At 48.6% G+C, this 25925-nt stretch overlaps 2 protein-coding genes across 7 annotated transcripts in view; one reads left to right on the top strand and one right to left on the bottom strand.

Annotated features, from left to right (window-relative positions):
- The window catches only part of Tvp23a (trans-golgi network vesicle protein 23 homolog A), a 36481-nt gene extending 28784 nt beyond the window's left edge, over nt 1–7697 (top strand). For 3 of the 6 annotated variants that reach the window (XM_085832508.1, XM_085832507.1, XM_085832504.1), the window contains 6 exons: nt 98–151; nt 754–843; nt 1097–1225; nt 2338–2466; nt 3929–3988; nt 5300–7697. In XM_085832508.1, the coding sequence (XP_085688634.1) occupies nt 98–151; nt 754–843; nt 1097–1225; nt 2338–2466; nt 3929–3988 (462 nt within the window). In that variant the 3' untranslated portion in view covers nt 5300–7697. Of the gene's footprint in view, nt 1–97; nt 152–753; nt 844–1096; nt 1226–2337; nt 2467–3928; nt 3989–5245 lie in introns of all 6 variants that reach the window. The other 3 variants (XM_085832506.1, XM_085832505.1, XM_029470676.2) reach the window with 3 other exon arrangements.
- Nucleotides 4657–16414, bottom strand: Nubp1 (NUBP iron-sulfur cluster assembly factor 1, cytosolic). Its single transcript, XM_021184554.3, has 11 exons — nt 16337–16414; nt 16158–16262; nt 14553–14686; nt 10554–10622; nt 8569–8601; nt 7907–7997; nt 7112–7266; nt 6903–7013; nt 6562–6664; nt 5280–5363; nt 4657–4943 (listed from the first exon to the last, which is right to left on the bottom strand). The coding sequence occupies exons 1-11, from the start codon at nt 16353–16355 to the stop codon at nt 4885–4887; spliced, it is 963 nt and encodes a 320-aa protein (XP_021040213.1). The 5' UTR covers nt 16356–16414; the 3' UTR covers nt 4657–4884.
- Nucleotides 16415–25925: the final 9511 nt, after the last annotated feature.

Raw genomic sequence — 25925 nt, 5'->3', positions numbered from 1 at the left:
TATTTTGAAGCAGTCTTTGGCTTTTGAGATAGTTTCTCTCTAGGTAACCCTGGTTGAACTCTGACTCACAGAGATCTGTCTGCCTTTGCCTCCTGAGGACTGGGATTCAAGGCATGCACCACCATACCTGGCTAGAATCTCACATTTCAAAGTAAGTAGGGCCTGGCATGGTAAACCAGCACTCAGGGTAGGGGGATGGGAGTAGGTGGGCAGAGGCAGGTGGATCTGAGTTTGAGAGCAGCCTGGTCTACATAGCAACTTGTAGGCCAACCAAGTGAGACTCTGTCTCAAAAAAAAAAAATACAACAAAGCAAAACAAAAAAGTAAGCTTAGAGATATGAAGCTTGGAAAGTTCATTCAAGAAACAATTACAGTTCAGCATCCTTTCACCCCTTTCTTTCTTGTGTGTGCACGCACGCCTGTGCTGGAATGCACTTGTGGTCTGAGGATGGCTTGTAGAAGTCAATTCTTTCTCCATGTGGTCGTGGGATCAAACTCAGATCCTCAGGCTCAGAAGTGTTGCCACCCACTGCCATCCTACAGCTTAACACCCTTGCCTTAATGCTTTCTGTGGGAGTTTACAACCAACACTAGTTGTGTGCACTGCACGAACCTAATACTCACCACTCAAGAGGCTGAAGTAGGAGGCTTGAGAGTTCAAGCCTATCCTGGGCTACATAGGAAGACCATCACAGAAACAGTCAGCCATTTTGTGCCTTGTGTGCTCACAGCCCTTTTGCTCACTTTCCTCAGAATGTAACTGGAAGACTCATGGTGGGTCTTCGATGGTGGAACCAGATAGACGAGGACGGGAAAAGCCACTGGATATTTGAAGCCAGAAAGGTACGCTTTGCAACAATAAAACCTATAAGAACTGGGGGAAGGCTGTGTGAAGTTTACACAGGTTCCCAAGTTGTGTGTGTGTGCCAGTTGGGTGGTGGTAGTGCATACCTTTAATCTTGGCACTTGGGAGGCAGAGACTGGTGGATCTCTGTGAGTTCGAGGCTTGCCTGGTCTACAAAGCCAGTTTCAGGACAGCCAGGGATATTATGCAGAGAAACAAATGAGCAAAAGCTATACTGGCTGTCCCCAACAGGTCTCTGCAAACCACATGGCTGCCACTGAGGCAGAGGCACGCATCTTCTGGCTTGGTCTCATCATCTGCCCAGTGATCTGGATTGTGTTCTTCTTCAGTACCTTGTTCTCCTTGAAGCTAAAGTGGCTGGTAAGATGCTCCCTGACCCCCTGCTGCTCTGACAAACCAGGGACTAGAAGTGGTCACTCTAGAAGCTTGATGGAAATAGCCCCATGGTACATTCACCATATGAGGGTTAAATTCTGTGGCTTCTGTCAATCTTGTGGAGTTATATCACAATGTCAGGATTAAAAAAAAATCCCAGATTTTATTACAACTATGTGAGTGTGTGTGTGATATGTGCAGCAAGTACAGGTGCCCTCAGAGGGCAGAGAGAGCCTGCGTTCCCCTGCAGCTGGCAGCTGCTGACTGAAGTGTTGGGCACCACACTCAGGTCCTCTGTGAGAACAGCAAGTTCTCCTAGCTGCTGGGAGAATTCTCCAGCCCATTTAAAAATTATTTTCACCACCTCAAAGAAAATCTGTCCTCTAGGCATTGTGCTCTATGCCATTTCCCTGGCTCCTGAAACTCACCTTCCTAGGTAGACTTGCCTGTTCCAGGATGTTACGTAAATGGAATCACACAGTATTCGTTCTTTCCTAGGTGGCTTCTTTCACTTAGCACATGGTCAGGCCCACCCAAACTACACTTTCTTTGTAGGGTTAAATAATATTCCATGGCATGCATACATAGCACGTTCTGATTCATTCCTTAGTGGATAAGAATGAATAATGCTGATATGAAATGATGTATTGTTTCTGAAGTGCTGGGGAGGGACCCCCAAGGGCCTTGTGGTTGTGCAGGCTAGGTAAGTACTCCCACTGAGCTGCATCTTCAGCCTCTTAGGAAGGAGTTTTTACTAAAATGTGCGGTATCTGTTGTTAGCCACCAGCCTTTCTTGGTCGGAAGGCTGACAGTGCCCATTTTCTTTGGGAGAGCTGTCCATTCAATGAGGACACAGAATACACGGCACAGTAGTAGCAACACTGTGACAGCAAATGGGCTCCTTTGGTTTCTGCCTCTCACCAGCACCAGCTCCATGACTTTGGGCAGGTTCTGTTTCTCTACTAGTCTCCTTTACTGACCTGTGGTGGCCACAGCCTTTTGGTTGCTTAGGTGTTCGTGTTGACAGAGTAGCCATACCAGCCCTTCTCTGTGGGTGTGCACCCTCAGCGGGCTTCCCTCTGCTTTGCCCAATGCAGGCTCTTGTGATTGCTGGCATTTCCCTCCAAGCTGCGAACCTCTACGGCTATATCCTCTGTAAGATGGGGGGCGATGGTGATATGCGCACAGTTGCAGCCAGCTTTCTGTCCCAGACAGTATTTCAGACGGTGAGTGATGAGTCCCTCCCTAGAACCTTCCTTCTAGGTGACAGAGAAGGGCACCTGCATGCAGTTGCAGTTTTTAACAGTCTTCCTATTGCTTTTTACTGTGTATGTATGTAAAATCCACCATGTTGACTATTTCTGTTGTGTAGTTCTTGTTGGGCCTGATGGTATACACCTTTGATATCATTACTCTGGAGGCACGGGCAGGCAGATCTCTGATGTTAAGGCCAGCCTGGTCTACATAATGAGTTCCAGCCCAGCCCAGGCAGGGCTACTTAGTAAACAAACAAGTTAAAACACACACACACACACACACACACACACACACACACACACACACACACTAGGTCAATTAGTTCTAGGGACAGCCTTTCACAGATGCCCCAGAACCTTCTCATTCCCAACAAGAGCACAGTCCTTTTTAGATGTATTTATTTATTTTAAATACCATAGCTGTTTTTAGACACACCAGAAGAGGGCATCAGATCCCATTACAGATGGTTGTGAGCCACCATGTGGTTCCTAGGAATTGAACTCAGGACCTCTGGAAGAGCAGTCAGTGCTCTTAACCACTGAGCCATCTCTCCAGCCCGAGCACAGTCCTTTAGACACTAGCTCCCTATTTGTCCCTAGCTCCTGGCACCCACCATTCTGTCTGTAACAAACTGACAGCTCCTATCAACAAAGTGTCCGACATTTTGTGACTACTGTTTAGTTTTAAGTGATATTTAAGACTGGGGCTAAAATGAAGAAACCTTGCTGCTCCCGCAGAGGGCCTAGATCGGTTTCCCAGCACCCATACACAGCTCAGCCACCTATCTGTAACTCCAGTTCCAGAGGATTCCGACACCCGCTTCTGACTTCCACAGGCACCACACATTACACATATACATTCATTCAGGCAACATACACATAAAATCAAGTAATTAAATCAAAACCTACAACTGGCCAGGGAGAGGGCTCAGTGTGTAAAAGCACTGGATGTGTAAACCTGACAACCTGAATTCTATCCCAAGAATGCACACAAGCCAGGTGTGGGGCAAGCATCTCTAATCCCAGCATTCTGGATGGGAAGGCAGATAGAGAAGTTCTTGGGCCAACTAGCTTGGAGTATACAGTACAGAGACAGATGATAGATCCTGCCTCAAAAACAAGGTGGAAAGAGAGAAATAAGGCCCCAAAAGTTGTCCTCTGACCCCCACAGGTACATCATGGGATGCAAATGCCTGCACATACATGCACATGGACGAACACACACACACACCACAGAATTGAGGAAAGAATGACAAAGCCTTGTTTTTGTTTGAAGCCAGGAAATATTTCTTGGATAATTGTCTTAATAATTGCCAATTGTCAAGTTGTCAGAAATGAGGGATGGAGGAGTCTTTTTGGCTACTTGTGGCTGTGGGTCTCCCCAGTGAGCCTGCTCTTTGTTGGGACAGTCATGGCTTCTCTTGCCTTGCAGGATTTCCCAGGTGACTTTGAGAAGCCCAGGCTGGAAGGGCTGGACATCCACCGGCACTAGGTGAGCAGCAAGTGCAGGCCAGAGGCCTGAGCACCTGTGGGAAAGCAGCTCCTGACCTGTGCTCCAGGCCTAGGTGGCCTTTCCCAGTCCTCCAAGTTGACCCAGAGCAAGTCCAAGCTAGAACCCCGATATTTAGGGCCTGCTCGGGATCCATCGAGCTTTGGAAAGACTACATCTGCCCTACAGGGACCCCAGTACACTCCAAGAGTTCACATGTACAGGGGCAGGAGAGGATAGGGGAGGGGGCTGCCCACATTCCAGTGTCATGCCACAGTACAGTGGAAATCTGGAATGAGTTCCCTCAGCAGCTCTCAATTCTACGTCTTAGTCCCAGATCACGAGGACAATTACATCTGTGTCTCAGAAGTGCCAGGTGATGGTTTGCCTGGGACCCTGGGAAATACCGGATGTCTTGAAGGTACCCATCACCTCATGGGTGACTTACAGGCTTTGCCAGGGGTTCTGATGACCCCCAGCCAAAGCACCCACACCGATCCCAGCATGACTGGAGACCTCCCAGAGCTGGAGACCCCAGTGTGGGCAGAGGCAGGTGTCATCCTCTGTGTCTCCCTAGGCTTATCACGTGAGGCGAAACAGTTCCTGGGAGTCCTGTGACTCAGAGAGTTCCTAGTCCCTTGGATTCCAGAAAGCAGGCCCTAAGGGACAGGTTCAAGGAGACATTTTTATTTTCTGATGAATGGCACCTGGATGCAGAGCGCCTGTACCTTTGATCTCGAGGAAATAGGCAGAAAGGTGATTACAGTGTCTTAATGAGTGACTTCAAATCCTGTCAGCATCTGGTGGCTATGGCACCACCTGTCCCTCATTGCCCAGGTGTCTGGACACGTGGCCTGCCAACTCTGGGGTTAGCAGGTGGCACTTGGTCCTATTTCACTTCAGGGACTGATGAGGGTCTCAGCATGTGACTGACGAGAATTACAAAAGTCTCGGATCCCTAAAAGACAAGTCGAGAGGTGAGTTCTCGCCCAACACCTTTGCCCGTGGCTTGCTTTGGCTTACCAGTTAGGATTCCAGTCAGTTTTATTGGCCTTAATGGCAAGTATTTCCCATGCTATGAACGTCACCTGCCCCGTTTCTCACACTAAGAAGTAGCTCATAGTGCTGACACACGGGGGACTAGTCTCAGAGTCTCCTGGATGGGGGAGCTATGCTGGTCATGGGGGTCTCAGCACCCCTGCTGTCCCCAGCTGAAGCTGGCAGGTTAACCCTCCAGTTCTGCACACTTCGCTCCTCTAGGTGCCTCCCTGCGGGCGATGTTTCAAGTACTTACTCTGAGTTATACTTCTGTAGGCTGCTGTGGCTGGGGAATCTGGAGCTTCAACAAAAAAAGACTGGCCTTTGTCACAGCTCTTGCCTTAAAGAGAGAGGAAAGGAGACCCTTGTAAAAGCCTTGCTCTCTTGTGCCTGCTGCTGTATGGCTGCCTGCGGCTCCCCACTCAAGGACAGCAAAAGTGGAGAGACACAACACGGGCCCCAGTTGTGTCCCTTCCTCAGCAACGATGTTGCTTTGCTACGGCAAAGGCAGAGTCTAGGCCCAAAGAACTGCTCTGCTCTGAGTGGGCCCAGGAGTCTGCATGAGAGCCACGAACCCGCAGCCCAGGAAAATGAGAATACAGGAGAGAGAATCAGAACATCAAGGACTAAGAAAGGAAATGCAGATAGGACAAGCTTCTGCATCTCTGAGGAAATGTGGAGTATACACTGCCTCTTAGTGAGCAGAACCCTGGGTGCACGCACCCTGTCCTCTGCCTACAACCCTATCAGTCCATTATGGTCCTTCCCAGCTGCACTGTCTGTCTCTGTCTCTGTCTCTCTCTCTCACACACACACACATAAACAGGGACACACATTCACCATTCTGAGGACCATATGTAACCCAGAGGAGACACAGCTTTGCCTGTGAACCTCCCTCAAGGCCCAGTCCCCATGTTGTTACCCAAGGCCCTGTTCAAACACCTCAGTCAGTCCCTTCTTCCCTGACAGGAGAAGGGAAGCTCCTACATTTGGGTAGTCATCTGCAGCTGAAAGTAGTCTGCCTCAGGCTCTTCCCTCTGAGACCTAGGCACCTGGCACTGCTCCACTTCCTGTTCCCGTCACAGACATCTGCGACTCAAGCAAGCTCAACTCTTATTGTCGGGAAAGTGGAATCTACAGGGCAGAAGAGCCCCTGTCTCCTCACAGCAAACCAATACCTGGATGAGCCTGGGACAGAGCTAATTGCACACCACTCCCTCAGTTCTGAAGAGCATTCAGAGCACAATCGTCAGGATCCTAGGATATTCAACATGGTCCCGACTAGTATGTCAGAGCCCAGCACAGGAGCAGAGTGACCAAGGGCCCTGCAGTCCTAGGGACACATAGCTGACATTTCATGGAGGATCTGAGGTGCCTGCCCCAGGCCTCACTGCTTCTCTCCTGTGGCTGCAGCCTCTAAGGAACTCTGTGGGTCCAGTTCTGAGCCACCACTGCTGGATCTGCATCCAAGCCCCCGAGCTGCTAAGATGGCTGTGCACACAGCACAGGCCCCTCAGAACTGCTGTGTTCACACTCACCTATGTGTGGATCCAGCGGCACTTTGCCCAGAAGCGGGATCTTCAGATTCTGGCACATGGCCTCTGCACCCCCAGTCGTGGGAGGGAAGATCTGAGACTCTTTCTGTGAGGCAGAAAGAGAAGGAGGCTTTATTTTGCTTCTGCATCTTAGAACAACTAGTTTTTAGACATTGTGAAACAGTGCCTTGTTGCCTGTGAAACTCTGAAGCATTTCATGCAGGCAGTAGTAGAGGGCTTGATGGAGACCCTCCCTTCCCAACACAGCAGGAAAAGCAGAAACCATCCCTGCCGTTTCCTCACTGTGACAATGGTGTGCTTAGGCCTGCACTGGGGACCCTCACCTTGCACTTGGGGCAGATGAAACCGCTCATGTTCTCTACCACACCAATGATGGGCAGCTTCACCTTGTGGCAGAAGCTGATCTCTTTCCGGACATCCTGGAGGGCCACCTCCTGACAAAGTTCACAGAGCAGTTATCCCTCATTCAAAGGGCACGGAAAGGCACATGTGGTCCAGGAGATGCTGCACAGTCATCAGAGCACACACTCACCTGAGGGGTGGTGAGGATCACTGCCCCATCAATGTGTGCCGCAGCCAGGTACTGGACCACTGAGAGGTGTTCATCAGACGTGCCAGGTGGGGTGTCTATGATGAGGTAGTCCACATCTCCCCAGTCTACATCACGGAGGAACTGCTTGATCATACCTGGAAGTGGGCAAGGCTGAGTGTGGGCCTTCTTTCTGGCATACATCTCCAGCAGCATCTCTCATTATGCATAAGCATTTGGCCTACATTCTCAGCCTCAACACAGTGACACTGCTGTCCCCAGGGGGCAGGAGGTGAGATCTGTAGACATGCTGGGTGGCCATGATGGAGTCAGGGGAGCTCCTGTCTATGTGTGGCATAGACATGTGGTTCCAACAGTCATGTGGCTTAAGTGTCAATAGGGAGAAGGTGCTTGCCCAGTGGTGCTATCTGCATCATCTTAGGCTTCCCCAGAAAGGGGTTTTCACTCCACACTTCCCTCCTTGACACAGACCAGTCACGTGATCGCACTACAGATCACTTCAGGGTCCTGCAAGTCTCAAAAGTAGAAAAGCTCACAGTAGGTAATAAAATGTCTACACTGAAAACTTGTATTTCTCATAGTTTTCTTTTATCAGGGAGGGTGGATGCTGAAACAGAACACACTACAGGCTCCAGGTGAGAGCATTAGTAGGCATGAGGTCCTAGGCTCCACCCCAGGACCAAAATAACAGCATGAACGCACCACAAAGCCCATCAGGCACCCACAGCCTCCCCAACAGCCAGGACCAGGAGTCAGAGCCGGGGAGCAGTGACAAACCATTTTTCTTTGGTCCCCTCCAGATGACAGCATCATCTGGGCTGCTAAGCAGGAAGCCCACAGACATCACCCCCAGGTTGTCATCCACGTACTGCAGCAGAAATGGGAATAGGGGGAGAAACATGTTTGCTTACGGGGAACAAGGACATGACACATCTACATAAAACCACAAGAGGGCACTTCCCAAGGAATTTGGTAAAATAATAACAATGATGATGATGATGATGATGATGAGACTATCTTGAGGATAAAGGTACCATGTGCCTCACACCCACACTTGCTCTTTGCAGCCTCAAAACATTTTTGAGAAACAGGTGGCCATAGTGGGATCTACAGGAGGCCATGTGTCGCCTGTGCCTCAGCAACAAGTCAACGATGCTAAGATAAACAGTCTCCTCGGGTGTTCTAATTGAATCAGCAGAGACCCCGAAACCCAGTCTTGTAGGTGAGGTTTGACTGGGGTACACTGTGGTCACTCAGCTGCACAGTACCACTTTGGAACTATGGAACCAGACGGCACAGATCTATGAGCCCCATTACAGCCAAGGCCTGCTCATCCTTGGTCTGGAAAACAGTCTCAGTCAACATTCAACCCCTGCCTCTAACAGCCCGTCAGATATAACTAACCCTCACACGCTGCCTCCCCAGGAAGGCTCACTCACCACTGGAGACCATCCGGAGCCACTCTGGTGAACCTGTGGGAACATGACAGTCATTGTTGTCACTGACAAAGTACCCGTGGGCGATGGCTTCACACAGTGAGATTCACTGTCCTGTCCTGCACCAGTCAATTAAAAAGCCCCTTAATTACTTCTATTTAGTGGTGTGTGTGTGCCTGTGTGTTTCATGACTGCATATACAGAGGTCAGAGGACAGCCTTCAGGACTCTCCTTTCCCGTGTAGATCCCAGAACACAGGTCATCAGGCTTGTCAGCAAACACTTCTGTCTGCTGGCCACTCAGTTCTTAAGGGAGGGTTGAGAAATGAAGACCTTATTTGAGACAAACACTCTATCCCTGCCCTTGCCAAGGAACCAAACTTATTCAAGTTCAGGCACAACTCAGGTCTTTAAGAAGAAGGAGAGTGCTGCCAGCTGCTGAGAAAATGCAAGCATGTGAGGTCAGCCAGGCCGCCATGCACAGGAGCAGAGGGGGACTACTACCCAGTGGCCTTCAGTGCCACAGCTAATTCAAGGCTGCCCTGAGCAGGTGACAGAGGCGGGTCAGCTGTTAAAGGTACTGGCTCAAAGGACGTGGGTTCAGTTCCCAGCATCTATATGGTAGCTGCTCATATTTGTCTGTAATTCCAGGTCCTGGGGATCTGATACCCTCTTTGGGACTCTTTGGACATATGTGAGTACATGATTCACAGACACATGCAGGGAAAATACCCTTACACATAAAATTTTAAAGCTGCCCTTGGGCTGGGTGTGGTGTTGCACACCTTTAATCCCAACACCCTGAAGGCTGTGAATTCCAGGCCACCAAGGGCCACCCAGTGAGAGCTTGTCTACCCACCTACCAACCAACCAACCAAAGAAACCCAAAAACTGTCCCAGTCAGTGGCCTGAGCCCTGACTCCAGAATGCTACCTACAGGGGCAAGGGCTCAGAGTCCCCGGGCAGCCCCACAGAGGTACTTCTGGGCATAGACCCCCAGGGCTGGGCACTGTTCTGTTTATTACAAAATTAGAACTGAGGCAACTTCTACCTACACATCAGACCAGGCCTTCTCCTCTTTCAGTTTTCCAGACAGAGTCCTGATGCCAGCCTCCCACCCCCAAAACTAAGCGATTCTCTTGACTCACCCTCCCAAGTAGATGGGACTACAGCTTACACCACCATGCCTGGCTAAATTTCTACTTCATAGGACAACTGCACTGTAAGGATACCCATGTTGGCATGTGTGTTGTGCAAAGACTCACTGACTGGGGCACAAGCCTGCTTTGTTACCTCAACCTGGGTACCACTATGCACACTAGCATCCTCATCTGTACACCCTAGGCACTGCAAACGCCTAGGTGAGCTTCCTGTTTGCTGAGGTTAAATGTTCCTGTTCCTGTCTCCTCCCCTGCCTTGGTCTCCTGTCTTCGGATCTCTCCCATGAGGATCATCAGCCTACAAGAGGACCCGGAGGGAACGAGAGAGACAGCACTGCCCGTGGTGTCTGAGCCCAGCCCTGATTCTGCCCACCACCAGAGGTCCTTCCAGGATGAGGCCAGTAGCAGAGAACCCCACTGCCCTGCTGCTGTGTCATTCAGCAGTGCTACATACAGTCAGAGTCTCAGTTCCCTAGCAGAGACCACAGCTCTGAAAGATTCCCTTGCTTCCAGTGCAGACTCAAGCTAACCCTGGCCCTGAGTTACTGCTCAGAGTTGAATTTCCGCCTCTCACTTCTGCATTCCGCTTGCTGTTTCCCACTCCCACCCATAAAAGGCAAAAAAAACCCAAAAACCCAAAAACCAAAAATCCAAAAAAACAAACCCAAAAAACAAACAAACAAAAAACCCCAATGCTTCTCACATACGTGGATGTTCTTTATATCTAATCCCAAACCCTTAAATCCACAGCCATTGAGAAAGGAGACAGAGGGGCTACTGTACGTGCTTGCCCAAAGAGAACCGGTCAGATTCCCCCGTCAGCTATTACCTGCTCTCCTTCTAAGCCCATGATCTTGGGAATCGATGGCCCACAGATATCGATGTCCAGAAGAGCGACCTGAGAATAAGAGACAGGTGGTGCCATCACTGACTGCCGCCAGACTTTCAAGCTATGCACAGTGAGATGGGGCGTGGCCAACACACAAAAACAAATGACTGAGCTTCCACTTTCTCATGGGAAAGACTCAGCATGGACCTTTCAGGAACTCCTAGGGCAACAGGCGTGCACGCAGCACCCGCGTGGAACAGGGTGGTCATACATCAGGCCACTGACGGCAGTTAGTTCACTCAGCCTAGGAGTGGACCTAGGCTGCATCACGGAAGATGAGGCTGAGGTTCAGAGAGGCCCAGGGACTTGATCAATAAGCAGGGAACAGAGATGGGACTAAAGTCAACATCTCCAGTGCCAGTACTCTTTCCACCACAGTCAGGCCTACACAGGAGGCCTGTGCAGAAATTATGGCTGACCTCTAGGCAAGCCCCATGTTCCTGGGACCATGCTGACAACGAGCTTTCAAAACAGCCTTTAAATAAGAAAGGAGATGCTGGCCAGATGCTTGGATAGTAAGAGAATATGTTTCTCTTAAAGAGAGCCTGAAATGGATGCACAGCACCCACGTCGGGTGGCTCAAGACCCTTTGTAACTCGTTTCAGGGGATCTGGTGTCCCCTTCTGGCCACCTCAGGAACTGCACTTGAGCACAGATCTGCACCCCTTCCCCTTTTAACTTTTATGCATACAGGTGTCTTGCCTGTGTGGATGTCTGTGCACCTCATACATGCCTGGTGTTCATGTAGGCTATAAAAGGACATCAGATCCCCTGGAACTGGAGTTATAGACAGCTGTGAATTGCCATATGGGTGTGAGAATGAACCTAGGTCCTCTTAAAAGGGCAGTCAGTATTCTTAACCACTGAGCCATCGCTCCTGCCCTCATATATTCTTTTCTAAAACAACAACAACAACAAAAACAAACAAACAAACAAACAAACAAACAAAAAACTAGAAGAATGAGGTGGAAGAGGAGGAGGAGGAGGAGGAGGGAAGAGAGGAGCTGGAGAGATGGCTCAGAGATAAGAGCACCTGCTGACTGCCCTTCCAGAATACCCAAGAAAAAAATACTCTTTGTTCCATGTTGGGCAGCTCACAACTCTCTGTAACTCCAGCTCTGGGCACCCGGGCATCTGGCACCTTCTTCTGGCCTATCAGGCACACACATGGCACTCACACAAACACATAAACAAAATAATCCTTAAATACATGAAAGGAATCTGGAAGATCTTGTGGGGACTTAGGTAGTCTCAAAAGACTTCCACCAGATCACCAATCAAGGCCTGCAGCAGTGTGCACTGCCCTTGTGAAGGGCAGCCATTCATCACGGAGAACTGTAGTGGAGACCCAGAGGGCAGCACCTCTGGGGAACTTTGGAATTTGCCTCATGCTCTCTGTCTTCCCTCTTCAGTCCTACTTCCCCTACATGCTGACTGACTGCAGTGCCTGTGACTGAGGAACACCAGGGAGTTCTTCACTAACATCCTGTTTGCCTCCTGCATCCTCTGCTGGCCTGGCCCAAAAGTGCAGCAGAGGGACATCTGCCACCTGAGGTGGGGACCTGGGTCTGTCTGGGGAAGCATCTCTACAGCCCAGCAGGGCTCCAGCCACCGGCTCATCAGTTCCTTTTGAGCAATGATTCTTCCCACAAGCCAGGGAAGGAACCGAGCCAAGTAACAACGGGATACAACACACAGACTGACTGTCATCTGTGCCCAGGATCTTCTTGGGGTGCTCTCTATGGGCAGACTGTGTCTGACTCACCAACCCCCAACAACCAATTGCCTCTCTCTTCTGCCCAGGTCAGGATTGTGGGTGCCTGCTGAGAACCAAGCCTGTACCCAAGTGTCCCCAAGCCCCCTCAGCTGCTGGTGGCTGGGAGTCCTTCTCACAGTAAACTGGAAGTGGGACTCTCAACTCTGTCAGGTTTCTTCTCTAAAGGTCTTGGTTTTGACTCTGTGCCTTTCAAAAAGCCACTTTACCTGGTGACTTCTCCCTCAGTTTTGTTTATCTGAGCTTCTGGCCTGTAAAATGAGAGCTTGAGGATTCAGGCACCTCCAGCTGGGGTGTCTACAAACCCAGGAAAGGTCATCATAACTAATAGTACCGATGCTGTTCACCTTTGGCCCATGGAGCCCAAGGTCATCCTTGAAGCTGACGTGCTGACACTCGATCTTCCTAACTCCTCCTGCATTTACATACCTCCCTTCTTCTGCTTAGGAGCGAGTGTGTATGTGTGTGTGTGTGTGTGTGTGTGTGTGTGTGTGTGCATGTGTGTCAGGGCTTAACTCCACTTCTGCTGTCTTTACCTAAGGCCTTTTCCACACAAGATGACACGCATCAACTAGAAGCAGACTGAGTGCCAGGCATCTAGTGGACCACAGATATTGTGCTTCTGACCCTCAATAAGTTGAATTCAATGTTCACTGCATCTACACTGCACTGCAGACACCCGGGGAATGGGGGCTGGCCCACAGATGCTTTCGTTATTGAGACAGACTCACTCTGTTGCCCAGACTGGCCTGGGACTCTTGGCAGTCCTCTTGAGCGCCAAGACTGCAGGTGTAAGCCAGCTCGGCCAGCTCTTCATCTGTTTTTGCAGGTCCTGTCTCTACTGGACTGCATACTGAAAGGTCCTTACAAGCAATTGGCGAGACTCTCTTGTCTGGAAGAAGGCATGCGAGCAGCTCCCCAGGCTGGTGTTGCACAGCTAAGAATATTCCTAACAGTTCTAGAGCAAACGCTTATTCTGGACAAAACACCATCAGTTTTTGTTGTTTTTAGGGTTTGTTGTTCTTGATGTTAGTGGGGGGAGGGGGAGCTGCTTCTGGGGATGAAACAGGGGCCTTGCACTTGTTAGACAAAGCTCCACTACTGTGCTCCAGCCCCAGCCCCTTATAAAAAAATGCAGACTGCAATAAAAAAAAAGGTTCCACTGTACTGGGTGATGCAAATTTAACCCTCTGGTGGCAAGAGACTGTCCCCTAACAGAACAATGAACAGATGAACACACTTAACCTGCCCTGTGCTGTGGGCTGGGCAGGCTGCAACACAACTCTAAAAGCAATCACCCTCTGAACTTCAGGTAGCAACGTACACTGGTAATGAAGATGGCTGCCAGGGCATTGCCAGGACGCGGACTGTGTGGTAGGCACTGTGCTTGCACCGTAACGGCAGCCTCTCACCCAGGCCTCTGAGACCCATTTTATAGATGAGAAAATGGAGGCAGAGAGAGGGCCTGGTAACCAGCCAGGGCATCAGCAGTGATGTGGACAGAGCTAGATAGAACCTGTGCACTGGTTCTTGGCTACCACACCTTTCCTAAAGCCGGAACCCAGAGCACAGAACTGGGAATCCGAGTAAGTCTGTCTGTTACGAGGGAGGGTCTCACTTTGTAGCCATGGCTAGCCTTGAATTCAAAAGCTTCCTGCTCTGAAATGCTGAGATTACAAGCTTGTGTCACATGGCCTGGTGAGGGAATTCCAATTTCATGCTTGTCTGTACTCTGGAGATGAAGGAGCTAGCACAAGGGTCAATTCTATAAGAGGCAAGCAGAAAATGTCTTCCGCTTTATGCACAAAATCAATAATAATGTATAGGTGCTTGTCTGACTAGAGAAGTGACCATGTGAATATGTAAATAGCACTCTTAGCTCACAGGAGATGGATCACGGTACAGCTGCACGGTTAGGACTTCCAGATACAGAAAGAGCTTTATGAGGGGCAGATGGAAAAGGCCCTGTGTTACATGACCGCCAGAATGTGATGAGGTACACCGCCACCTTGGTTAGAATGCTCAGGGAGATGCCTCAGCCAGTGGCTAGGCAGGGTCCAGACAGTCAGAGAGGCTGCTTTCCTGGAGTCTAAGAATCACCCTCTAAAGCCATCAGCAGCCCCTTTGTCACACGGAGCAGCTCCCAGCTTAGCCCAGGCTCCCACCTGTGTGTCTCCATCCTCCGCCAGGCCGTGGGCAAGGTGTGCACTGAACGTGCTTTTCCCAACGCCGCCTTTCCCAGACAGCACCAAGAGCTTGTGTCTCACCGTCTTCATCTTCTCTCTGATTTCCTCCACAGCTGCAGAGGAGTAGAGGAGGTGATGATGTCCCCCCCCCCCCCTCAGTCCTACCTGTCCCTCTTCCACAGTGCTAGGAAGAGTCACACTCTTTAAGCTGTTTCTAAGGTTCTTTGTGAGATACCACTTCAGCAAACTAAAAATAAATGCTAGGAAGAAAATAAGGTCACTACTAACCTGAAAAGATTGTCTTATTGATGCAGTAGCACATGCCTTCCGAGGAGAGAGTGGGGTGTTCAAAGCCCAGCTCCTCAACAGAACTGTGTACAGAGTAAAGCTTTATAACCCAGAAGGCATCTGCTAACATCTGCAGAAATTCTTTGGATGCCACAAGGAGGGACTACTACTGGCATCTCGGACGATGGATGCTAAGTGTCTTAAGCATAGGTTAGCCCCAGTAAAAAGGGATGATCAACTCCAATGTCCCCAGGGCTGAGGATGGGAAACACACAGGCTCTCAGAAGCAACCATCCCAGCAACATACTGGGTTTCCAATGTCACGTCTTATTTCAAATCTTTACAGACTACACTGTGGGGTGACTAGTCTTCACCATGAGGGCATTCTTGCTCAAGATCAGTTTTCAGGAGACTCAACGACCAAACCCAGCCTCTCTCTCTGAAAAGCCTTCCTTCCAGCTAGGCTTTCAGTCCTCCTCGCCCTGGAGACGGCTCCTCCCAGTGCTATGCCTGGTGAGTTTAACGTGCCTGCTTCTGCTTCCTTCCCACTTTGCTCTCAGTCCCCCATCTGTCTCTCCACTGAGATAATGAACATTCATGTCTGTTGAAAGATAAGACTCCTTAACAGGAGGGGTCCTTCTCTTTGCCACAGACAGAGCAGAGCCTCTGTGACCTGTGATGGACATGTGCCAGGACTCAGGCCTGAAAGACCTCAGTATTTTTCCATTCTCTTCTCTGTGCTTGGCCTTGTGGATACTGAGGTAGTGGTTATTACTTAAGCCCTGTACCTGCCCCACATCACTTTTATCTATTCTATCCTTCTTTGAGGTTCTATTTACTGATTTTTTTAAAAAAATAAAGACAGGATCTCATCTAAGCCCGGGGTTAGCCTCTTAAATGCTGAGATTACAAACATGTGCCAACACACTCGACCTAATGTTCGTTCGTTCGTTCATTCATTCATTCATTCATTCACTCATACTGGGTCTCATCCTGTAGTCCAGGCCGGCTTTTAACTTGTAGCCATCCTTCTGCTTCTGCCCCTCAATTTCCGGGGGAACAAGCCTGTGCCGCCAAGCTTATTTTAATGCCCCCTTCGGTTCCATGTTTACCGCAGATCAGACTAAACCTCCATTTCCATCACTGTTTTTCCGCTATTTGACTTTTAAAACCTCCCTCTTGCTCAAGCTCCGCCTTCTACGCCCCCCAACCAATTAGAATACTGCCCACTAGTTGCTGCCATTCACCCTCAAGTCCCGCCCCTTCCACTTCCTGATCTGCCCGCTGCTTCCTCACCCGGATCCGGAGCAGCGCCGGCTCCGGATGCGCACAGCCTCTGGTTGGGGCATCCCTGGCACGAGGCTCCTCGGCCGGCCTGGGCGCTGTCGGCCCCGGGGCAGCCTGCGGGAAGACGAAGGCACAGTCAAAGTGGCTCGGTCCCAGCGGGACCACCCACACGTCCTGCGATAGCTCACCGTGGGGCGCCTCCTCCATGCTGCCGCTCTTGCCCGGGCTGCGCTCGCCGGAACCTCAGGGGCGTGTTTCCGCCTCGCAGGTCCCGGCCGCGGGAACTGTCTCGCTAAACCAGGACTGCGCACGCGCAAAACCGTGTGTGCAGTGGGTGGGATTCCTATGCCTCTTCCCACTAAAACAGGGCGAGACTCAGAAATCTATGACATCTGAGCAGATGAAGTGGCTCTAACGATTAAAGATGCTGTTGAGCCAGCCTGTGTCCAAATCCCAGAACTCATAGGGAAAGCGAGGATGGACTCTTACACATAATGCACATTTTTGATTCTGTTTTTGTTTTTTTAAAGCATGGTTTTTGTCGTCAAAGAACGTTATTCTCCGTGGCCTCAGTGTTGATGCAGTACTACTAATAAAAGTACAACCTATGTCAATATTTACTCAGTTTCAAATCATCTGCCCTACCCTAGATTCTGTTACAGGCTGGGATTGTGGCTCAGTTGATCTTGAATTAATGATTTTCTTGCCATGTTTGGCTAAGAGGCGAGACTTTACAAAGGGGTGTAGCTCAGTGGTAGAGTACCTGTCCAGCAAGTGAAAAGCCATAAATTCAATCGCCACCAGTGTAAGTTCTCATTTGGTCCTCCTGCCTCCGTCTTTCAGTTGCTGGGATTACAATGTGCACCACCACCATTCCTGGGCTGATCCCCCCCACACACTCTTAAAATTGCTGTGCTATTTAGAAAAATGCTTTGTTTTGTGTTTTGTTGCTTTCCCCTCAGATCTGTTCGGTGAAACCTCTTCAAACCCACTCCTGTGTCCCCACTGGGAGCTTTCCCTAGCTTTCTCTCACTTCTGCAGGTCCCCACTGTCCTTGCTGCTACCATTTCTCCTGAATGTGTCTGTGAGTGTTTAGACAAATGGCCTGTCTGTGTCTGTGGAGCAGTGTTTAGACTCCATGAAGACATCCTGTCCATGATCACAGCCATGGGAGCAGCCATGGCTGCATGCAACTTTGGCACAAGATGGTGGTGGTGGTTGTTACTGTTTTCATTGAACGATTCTAAATATTTTTCATTTATTTTTGAGATTATAATTACATCATTTCTCCCTGCCTTTTCCTTCCCCCAAACCTTCCTATCTCTCCTTGCTGTTTATCAAATTCATGGACTTTTTTTTTTTCATTGTTATTGTGACAGGGCCCAGACCTTAGCACAACTGACTCCATGATGGAAGTGCCATTCAGGCCATAAAACTCAGCACATAGACAGCAGCACCTGTCAAAATGAAAACAAAGACCCAATCCATCAAAGTCCATGACTCTGGGAAAGTCTCTAACTGTACTAACCTTTCTTTTTTGCTTCTGAAGAGCTGATTCTGGCTAACTGTTCTTGTTACTGAAGTAGGTTAACCCAGAACATGGTTTTTGTGCCTAAAAGCCTATTCCAAGAAAGGCTCAGTGCTCCACTGGGATACTGAATAGCAAAATCTTCCTATTGGCTTAAACCCATATCTGAACAGTCATCTCTGATGAATACCCCACAACATTATTACATATGCTACATATTACATTTAAAAACATACACACACACACACAATCTGTTCACTCTGTATAAAAGATACTTGTATATCTATTTTTAAAGATGCCCATTCAGTTGGTGTGCTCTTCCATGGGGAAGACTATACTTTTAGTCTCAGCATTCCTGTAGAATGCTATAGTTATTTGGGTGAGGTCTAGGCTGCCCCTGTCCACTTTGACATGTGTACTGGGATCGACCTTATTCAGCTCTTGTGTAGGCAATCATGTTAGTGAGACTTTCTGAGTGTAGACTCTGACATTAGTAGGAGGCATTGTGGGATAACAGACCTGAAAGGGTTTTGCAGTGAAAGGGTATGCTGGTGAGTGGGGCCAAGAATTCTTGCAATGCTGCAAGAATCAAAATATACAACAGACCTCATGCAAAAGATTAATGGGAGGGAGACATGAAAGGTCATATCTGAGCAGGGTTGGAGAGAGGAAGAGGAAAAGGGAGAGAGGAGAGAGGAGAAAGAGAGAGGGCGCGAGAGCAGATTGTGATCATGCTAGCTTTATAGGGGTATGGAACATAGACATGGAAAATATGCAACAGTGGTGGTGGTGGAAACGTTGCGTTGGCTTTCAGCGATGACGTCACATTGGCCTTAGTGATGACGACTGAGGTGGGGTAGCGTTGGAGGAGCACATGGTTCAGGAACATGGGTGGTTCTTGATTGACTAACAAGCCATTTCTGCTCCAGGCCAGTCCCCAAACCTGGGCCTTGGGAATCCCCACACCCATGACTTCCGTCTGCGCTGTACTCTTCACTAACTCACCACACATGCTCCAAAAGTCCCTTAAAGCCCGGCCTTTTGTCCATCCTGCTGCTATCTCGGTTCCCATTCGGAGGCAGCCACATTCTGTGTTTCTCCTCAATAAATCTCTGTGTGAGGTTTGTTGCATGGTGAGACTTTGCGGTGTTCCTTGGCTCCTGATTGCTAAGATACCCTGGCATTAGACAACCCTTTCAGACCGAATCTCACAGCAAACTCCCTGATCCTTTTGCCTTTACAGTCCTTCCACCTCCCCTTCTGCAATGTTCCGGGAGTCATAGGTGCAGAAATGTTTGTAGATGTATCTAGTGGACCAAGCTCCGCAATTCTGAATTTTGACTGGTTGTGTAATGCTCTCCATCTGTGGCAAAGAGTTTCCTTGATTAAGGATGAGAACTACATTATTTGTGAGTATAAGAACAAATGTTCACATTGTTGTCAAGGATTGTGATTTAGTAGCATAGTTGTAGGTTCTCATCCAAGATCTATGACTTCACTAGCACTGGGCAGTTGATTAAGTTTCCAGTATCAGGCATGGTCTACCTTTTAAGTGAGCCTTAACTTCAGTTAGAGAGCTGCTGGTTAGTGCCAAGGCATGAGTTGGAACAGGTTTTAATGGAAGCACAGGTTCTGCCTGCCACTGCACTGATTTAAAACAAAACAAAACAAAACAAAACAAAACAAAACAAAACAAAACAAAACAAAACAAAACAAAACAAAACAACCATTTTAATCAATAGCCTATCTCTACCATCACCAACATTTTATTGACCGTAGATTTGCTGACTGATGTATGTATGCTTTTAGGTGAATTTCCTAATGTGTACCTTTTGGCAATCCTATTTTCCTGGCTCCCATTGCCTGTTTTTGGATGAGGAAACTGGTGTTTAAGATAATTAAATGTGTGGGGTCACACACCTTTAATCCCAGCATTTGAAAGCACAGGCCTTATGAGTTTGAAGCCAGCCTGGTCTGCACAGGGTGTTCCAAGCCAGCCAAGGGTAATAAGGAGAACTTGTCTAAAAGAAAGAAAGAAAGAAAGAAAGAAAGAAAGAAAGAAAGAAAGAAAGAAAGAAAGAAAGAAAGGAAGAAAGGAAGGAAGAAAGAAAGGAAGAAAAGAATGGAAGGGAAGGAAAGAGAAGAGAAGAGAAGAGAGGAGAGGAGAGGAGAGGAGAGGAGAGGAGAGGAGAGGAGAGGAGAGGAGAGGAGAGGAGAGGAGAGGAGAGGAGAGGAGAGGAGAGGAGAGGAGAGGAGAGGAGAGAAGAGAAGAGAAGAGAAGAGAAGAGAAGAGAAGAGAAGAGAAGAGAAGAGACAAAGAAAGTTAATGGTGAAACTAAGATGTAGCTCAGTGGCTGAGCTCTTGTCTAAAAAACAAATCCTAAAAACATCTTCTTAAATCCTAGACAACTTGTGTTTAATTGTTAGAATATATAATTATCTAGACTCAGAGATTTGAGAAGGAATAAATATTTGAGTATGTAGGAAGCACACGGACACAGCGTTAAAAAAAATCATTAAAATGACAGATATAATGAAAGAGGAAAATTACTGAACACCTGAACTGTTCCTGAACTCTCTTACCCCTCCCATCCAGAGACTGTTCCCGGAGCACACCTGAACTTTTTACCTCAGAGTACATTCTTAAACTCTTCACCCCAGAGTCCGACCCCCTCCCAAGTGAGAACGGTTCCAGGAGCATTTCTGAGATAAGGGAGCGAACTCAGTCCAACCCCTCCCAACTAAAGACTATGCCAAGAACATTTTTGAGATGGAGGCCTCCTGGTACTACCCCAGAATGTTCCAATAGATCGAGTACATTGCCAAAATATAGGACACGACCCCTTGGTTACGAAAAGTCTCTTGGAAAGTCCCTGAGAATAACCTTTGGCAGAACCCTTTAGTGACGCACATTTGTATCTTCTCTGCCCTAATCCCCCCCTTACCCTTTTCCTATAAAAGCCTGTGAAAAGTTTGGGCCAATTGCCGAATCTCCTCTGCACCTTGCTGGCTGCATGAGTTTCGACCCCAGATATCTGGTATATGTGCTTTTTATGTGCTTTCTTGTCATTGCTGTATTAAATCTTACTCTCTATACATCTTAAGTTCGGTCTCAGTGTCTTCTTGGGTGCGCGGCTGTCCCGAGGCTTGAGTAAGTGCCTCCCTTTGGGAGTTTTAGAGTCTTTCATTTGGTGCATTGGCCGGGAATCAGCGCGTCCACCCAGAAGTCCTGGACCCACTCAGAGGTAAGATTTACTGTTCTGCTTTGGTCTGGTGTCTGTGTTCTGTTAGTTTCTGAGAGGCCAGGAAGGCCATTCTGTATCTGGTGCGATCGCTGTTCTGGTTTTGCGTGACGCTCTGTGCTCAGTAAGAGCACCAGAGATCGCACTCCGGGAGGGAATGCGAAGTGGGTAAGAGCAGACGTGCTCAGGTGCCCACCGTCCGATCTGCCCCTGGGAGACGTCCCAGGGAGGAATAGGGGAGGACTAAGGACGCTTAGTGGACCCCTCTGGAGACCGAGTGGGTCTCAATCTGTGCGAGATCGTGGGTTCGAGCCCCACCTCGTGCTTTGGTTTTCTCTTTGTCTGTCCAGTCTCGTGTCTGCTCTTGTTGTTTGCTATTATTCTAGAAATGGGACAATCTGCTGGGTGTGTAGGTGTGGAACTGCTGCATTTGTGTATTCTGAGATTGTGGGTTTATTCTGGCAGTGGCTGTGAGAGGACGACTGTCTATGGCCTCACAGTCTGCACCCCAAAAAGATGTTCCAAGGGAGACCCTGGAAGGAGTGCCCAGGGTACAGAACAGTCAAAAAGACCTGGCTGTTGCCTGGCAGAGTAAAGGAGAGAGAGAGTGTTCTTTCTGCCAGGGCGGGGGTGGATGTGGAGTTCCACCCCCGTCAGAAAAAGGGAGTCAATGTGGAATCCGACCGTCAGAAAGTGGAGTTTGGTTGGTTGTGTAAGTCCAGGCGTGGACGAGTGTGCTTGTTTGTGGCCACGTGACAAGACTGTGTGTGTGTGTGTGTGTGTGTTAACCCTTTGTCGACTGTAGACTTGGACTGACGTCAGGACAGAATTTGTCAGCAATGGTTTAAAAAAAAAAAAAAAGGAAAAAGGAAAAAAGAACCATCAGGCCGGTCTTGCCCACCGCGCTCTCGGCGAGGCAGTGCCAGCGGCTCGCAGCGGGCGGGCAGCGCCGGCCGGCCTTGCTGCGGGGCCATCGTGGGGTGAGACCAGCTGCCACCGGCCGACAAAGGCAGCGCACGGTCTGCACTCGGCTGGGGAGCCCCAGGCTGTTCAAAAGAGAACCTAGATGCAGAGCCGGCTTTGGCGGCGCAGTTATGCTGGTGGTGAGTGCGGCCGCCTGCCGGTCCCGGAGTGGCCGTGAAGCCTGCCACAGCTGGGGAGGGGCCGACTACAGCCGCCGTCCCTCCTTTGGTCCCCCCCCCCCAGAGTCTACCCGCACTCCCTTGTGCCTGCCTGGCTGCGTGCTCCCTCCCCAAAGACAGTGCAGAGAGCACCAGGTGTCTATCAGGTAGTTAAATAGTTAAATTGCTGCCTCTGCCTGCCAGCGTTTGTTTGCCACTCCCAGGAGTTTACACCGCATTCCGGGCGCGCGGCGGAGACTCGGCGCTGGGCTCTTCACATCAAAGGATCTGTTTTCAGCCTTTGCCTGCCTCCTGGGTGGGAGAAGGGCTCATTCTCCTGTCCCCTGTATCCTGTCTCTTGTTAACAGAGAAAAAATTGTGTTCATTTTGAAATATCAGTGGTTTGGTATAGCTAGATGTGAGAACTGCACTCCCTTCTCTGCCCCATGTGTTTTCTCTTCTCAGGCACTGCCCTGAGCTGCTAACAGTGAATCTGTTTTAAGCTCCGGTGAGGGAGACATACAAGGTAAGGAGCACCTATGGGTCTAACTGCCGGGCTCTGATGAGGTCTCGTCTCTGTGGGACTGAAAATGCCCCGACAATCTGACCTAACAGTAAAAAGAGGTGAACTATGAAAAAAGTTAAGTGACAGAATATAGATGTAATAATTAGATAACATTCAAAGTAAGCAAAGACAAGAAAGAGATATATATAGATAGAAAGAGAGACATTATATGAGATCTCCATTGCAGTTAAGAAATAGGAGCAAAGAGAGATAAATGACAAAGACTAGAACCTAGTAAAGTGACACTTACTAATAATGCTGGTCACAAAAGTCAGGGAGACTAGAAAACTTAGTACCTGGCAACAAAAGCAAGCCTTTGGCTAAAGATCAAAGTGTTTACTGTTAAGAAGAAAAGAGCACTGGGTGAGAGACTGTCCTAACAAAAAGAAGAGGAGCCCCCCCTCCTCAAGACAAAACCCTTCACCTGTTCGTGGCTAAAAATAAAGAGATAGCAGAAGGGGTGCTAACACAGAAGCTGAGTCCTTAAAAGAGACTGGTAGCCTACCTATTGATGCAGCTAAAAAGAGACTGTGTTTTCATATTCCTCCACTGACTAGTGCAAAGCAAGTTTAAACGGTTCCTGGACACTGCAGGCCTTTGCAAACTATGGATTCCAGGTTTTGCTGCATTAAAAAGATAAACAGCCCCTCGTATAAGAAATAAAGAACAACCTTGGATGGCCTTAGATGCTATTGAGACTGCCCTAATGTTGTCCCCAACTTTGGGACTCCTAGATGTGACTGAGAACAAAGGTATTGCCAAAGAGGTTCTTACTCAGAAGTTGGGACCCTAAAAAAGACCGGTGGCATACTTGTGAAAATTAGACCTGGTGACTGAGAGATGGCCTGCTTATCTGCACATAATGGCTTTTGGTCAAGGACACATGATTCAATTGTTTCCCTGACTGATGGACACATTATTAGAGCTTTTTGTTGACAGAACAAGTGACCTTCGCTTCCCCTGCTAACCTGCTGAGTCTTCACCTACTCATCTCTGACATTCTGGCAGAAGGAACTTTGGCTCAGAAGGCTGAACTCCTGGCGCTAACCCAAGCCCTGCGGTTGGCTGAAGGCAGAGACATCAAAGACAAAGAAAAAATTCTGGCCCTCCTAGAGGCTCCTGAATGAACTGGGTGAGTTGGGGTACCGGGTATCGGCTAAGAAAGCTCAGCTATGTCGCACCGAGGTGACCTACCTAGGGTACACCCTCCGGGAAGGAAAGCGGTGGCTCACCGAAGCCAAGAAAAGGACTGTGATGCTGATCCCAACCCCCACCACCCCGCGCCAAGTACGTGAGTTTCTGGGAACGGTGGGCTTTTGCAGACTCTGGACTAAAGAAAAAGTCCCATTCACCTGGACTGAGGAACACCAAAAAGCCTTTGACAGCATAAAGGCAGCCCTGCTTGCAGCCCCCGCTCTGGCTTTGCCAGATCTGACTAAGCCTTTTACCCTATATGTTGAACTGGTACACGGATGGCAGTAGCCTCATGGTTAAAGGTAAGCGGAAGGCGGGGACAGCAGTGCAGCAGTGGACAAAAAGCAGGTGATCTAGGCCAGCAGCCTCCCTAAAGAGACTTCAGCCCAGAAAGCTGAATTTGTGGTTTTGATACAGCTTTATAAATGACAAAAAGAAAAGTCTACACTGACAGCAGGTATGCTTTTGCCACTGTATGGAACAATACAAACAAAGAAAGCTGTTGACATTTGCAGAAAAAGACCTAAGATGCTGTGAACAAAAGAAATCAGATGGCAGATCTAACCGCCAAACAGGCATCCCAAAGAGCAATAATCAACTGAAAAATAGACTTTGCTGAGAAAAAACGTTCTCAATATGGATAAATGAGACTGCTCACATAAGTCATCAAGAAGACTATTAAAGAAAATTTTTCCAAGAGTGCCAAAAGCAATAGTGTCAGATAATGTTGCCCAGGTAAGTCAGGGTGTGGCCAAGCATTTAGAGGTCAAAAATTACATTGTGTGTATAGACCTCAGAGCTCAGGATAGATAAAAATTAGTTTAAAACTCTAAGACAGACCTTGACAAAATTAATCGTGGAGACTGGCATGGACTTGGTGTTCCTTCCCTATGCCCTATTTCTTGATTCAGTTTTACTCTGTTTAAGATCCTTTATGAGACTCCTATGCCCATCATAGTCTCAAATGATGTGTTTAAACTTATGTTGTTATAATAATGCTCTGTATGTTAAGTTAAAAGGCTTGTAGGTGGTCTGGTCACAACTGAAAAGGATTGGACTGAGTACGCGGACAACATCGCGCCAGGGATCCCAACAGCCGAGACAGTGAACGAGCTGGGTGCCCCAAGGACATCTTACCAGTTCCAGCCAGAGATCTGATCTACGTGCACCTGCATCATGCCCAGACCCTCAAGCCTCGCTCAAAAGGCCCCTGCCTAGTTCTGTTTACTAATGCTTCTTATTCTGTTTTTGTTCCCATGTTAAAATAGAGTAAATGCAGTATCTGAAATTCTAAGATTAGAATTATTTACTAAAAAAGGGGGGAATGAAAGAGGAAAATTACTGAACACCTGAACTGTTCCTGAACTCTCTTACCCCTCCCATCCAGAGACTGTTCCCGGAGCACACCTGAACTTTTTACCTCAGAGTACATTCTTAAACTCTTCACCCCAGAGTCCGACCCCCTCCCAAGTGAGAACGGTTCCAGGAGCATTTCTGAGATAAGGGAGCGAACTCAGTCCAACCCCTCCCAACTAAAGACTATGCCAAGAACATTTTTGAGATGGAGGCCTCCTGGTACTACCCCAGAATGTTCCAATAGATCGAGTACATTGCCAAAATATAGGACACGACCCCTTGGTTACGAAAAGTCTCTTGGAAAGTCCCTGAGAATAACCTTTGGCAGAACCCTTTAGTGACGCACATTTGTATCTTCTCTGCCCTAATCCCCCCCTTACCCTTTTCCTATAAAAGCCTGTGAAAAGTTTGGGCCAATTGCCGAATCTCCTCTGCACCTTGCTGGCTGCATGAGTTTCGACCCCAGATATCTGGTATATGTGCTTTTTATGTGCTTTCTTGTCATTGCTGTATTAAATCTTACTCTCTATACATCTTAAGTTCGGTCTCAGTGTCTTCTTGGGTGCGCGGCTGTCCCGAGGCTTGAGTAAGTGCCTCCCTTTGGGAGTTTTAGAGTCTTTTAATAACATCTGACAGACTTTGAGTGATGCAGGAATTATGAAGGACTAGCTTAGCCTGTATTGACAGAGCTTAGCAATTGAGTATCCTGTGTCCATTTGTCCTTTCTGGACAGCATTTTGTCTGAAGATAAAGTTAGGGCATTTCTTGCCC

Source organism: Mus caroli, unplaced genomic scaffold, assembly GCF_978045245.1.
Source record: "Mus caroli unplaced genomic scaffold, Mus_caroli_1 scaffold_17, whole genome shotgun sequence".
Classification (NCBI taxonomy): Eukaryota; Metazoa; Chordata; class Mammalia; order Rodentia; family Muridae; genus Mus; species Mus caroli.
This window is presented reverse-complemented; position numbering and strand designations above follow the sequence as displayed.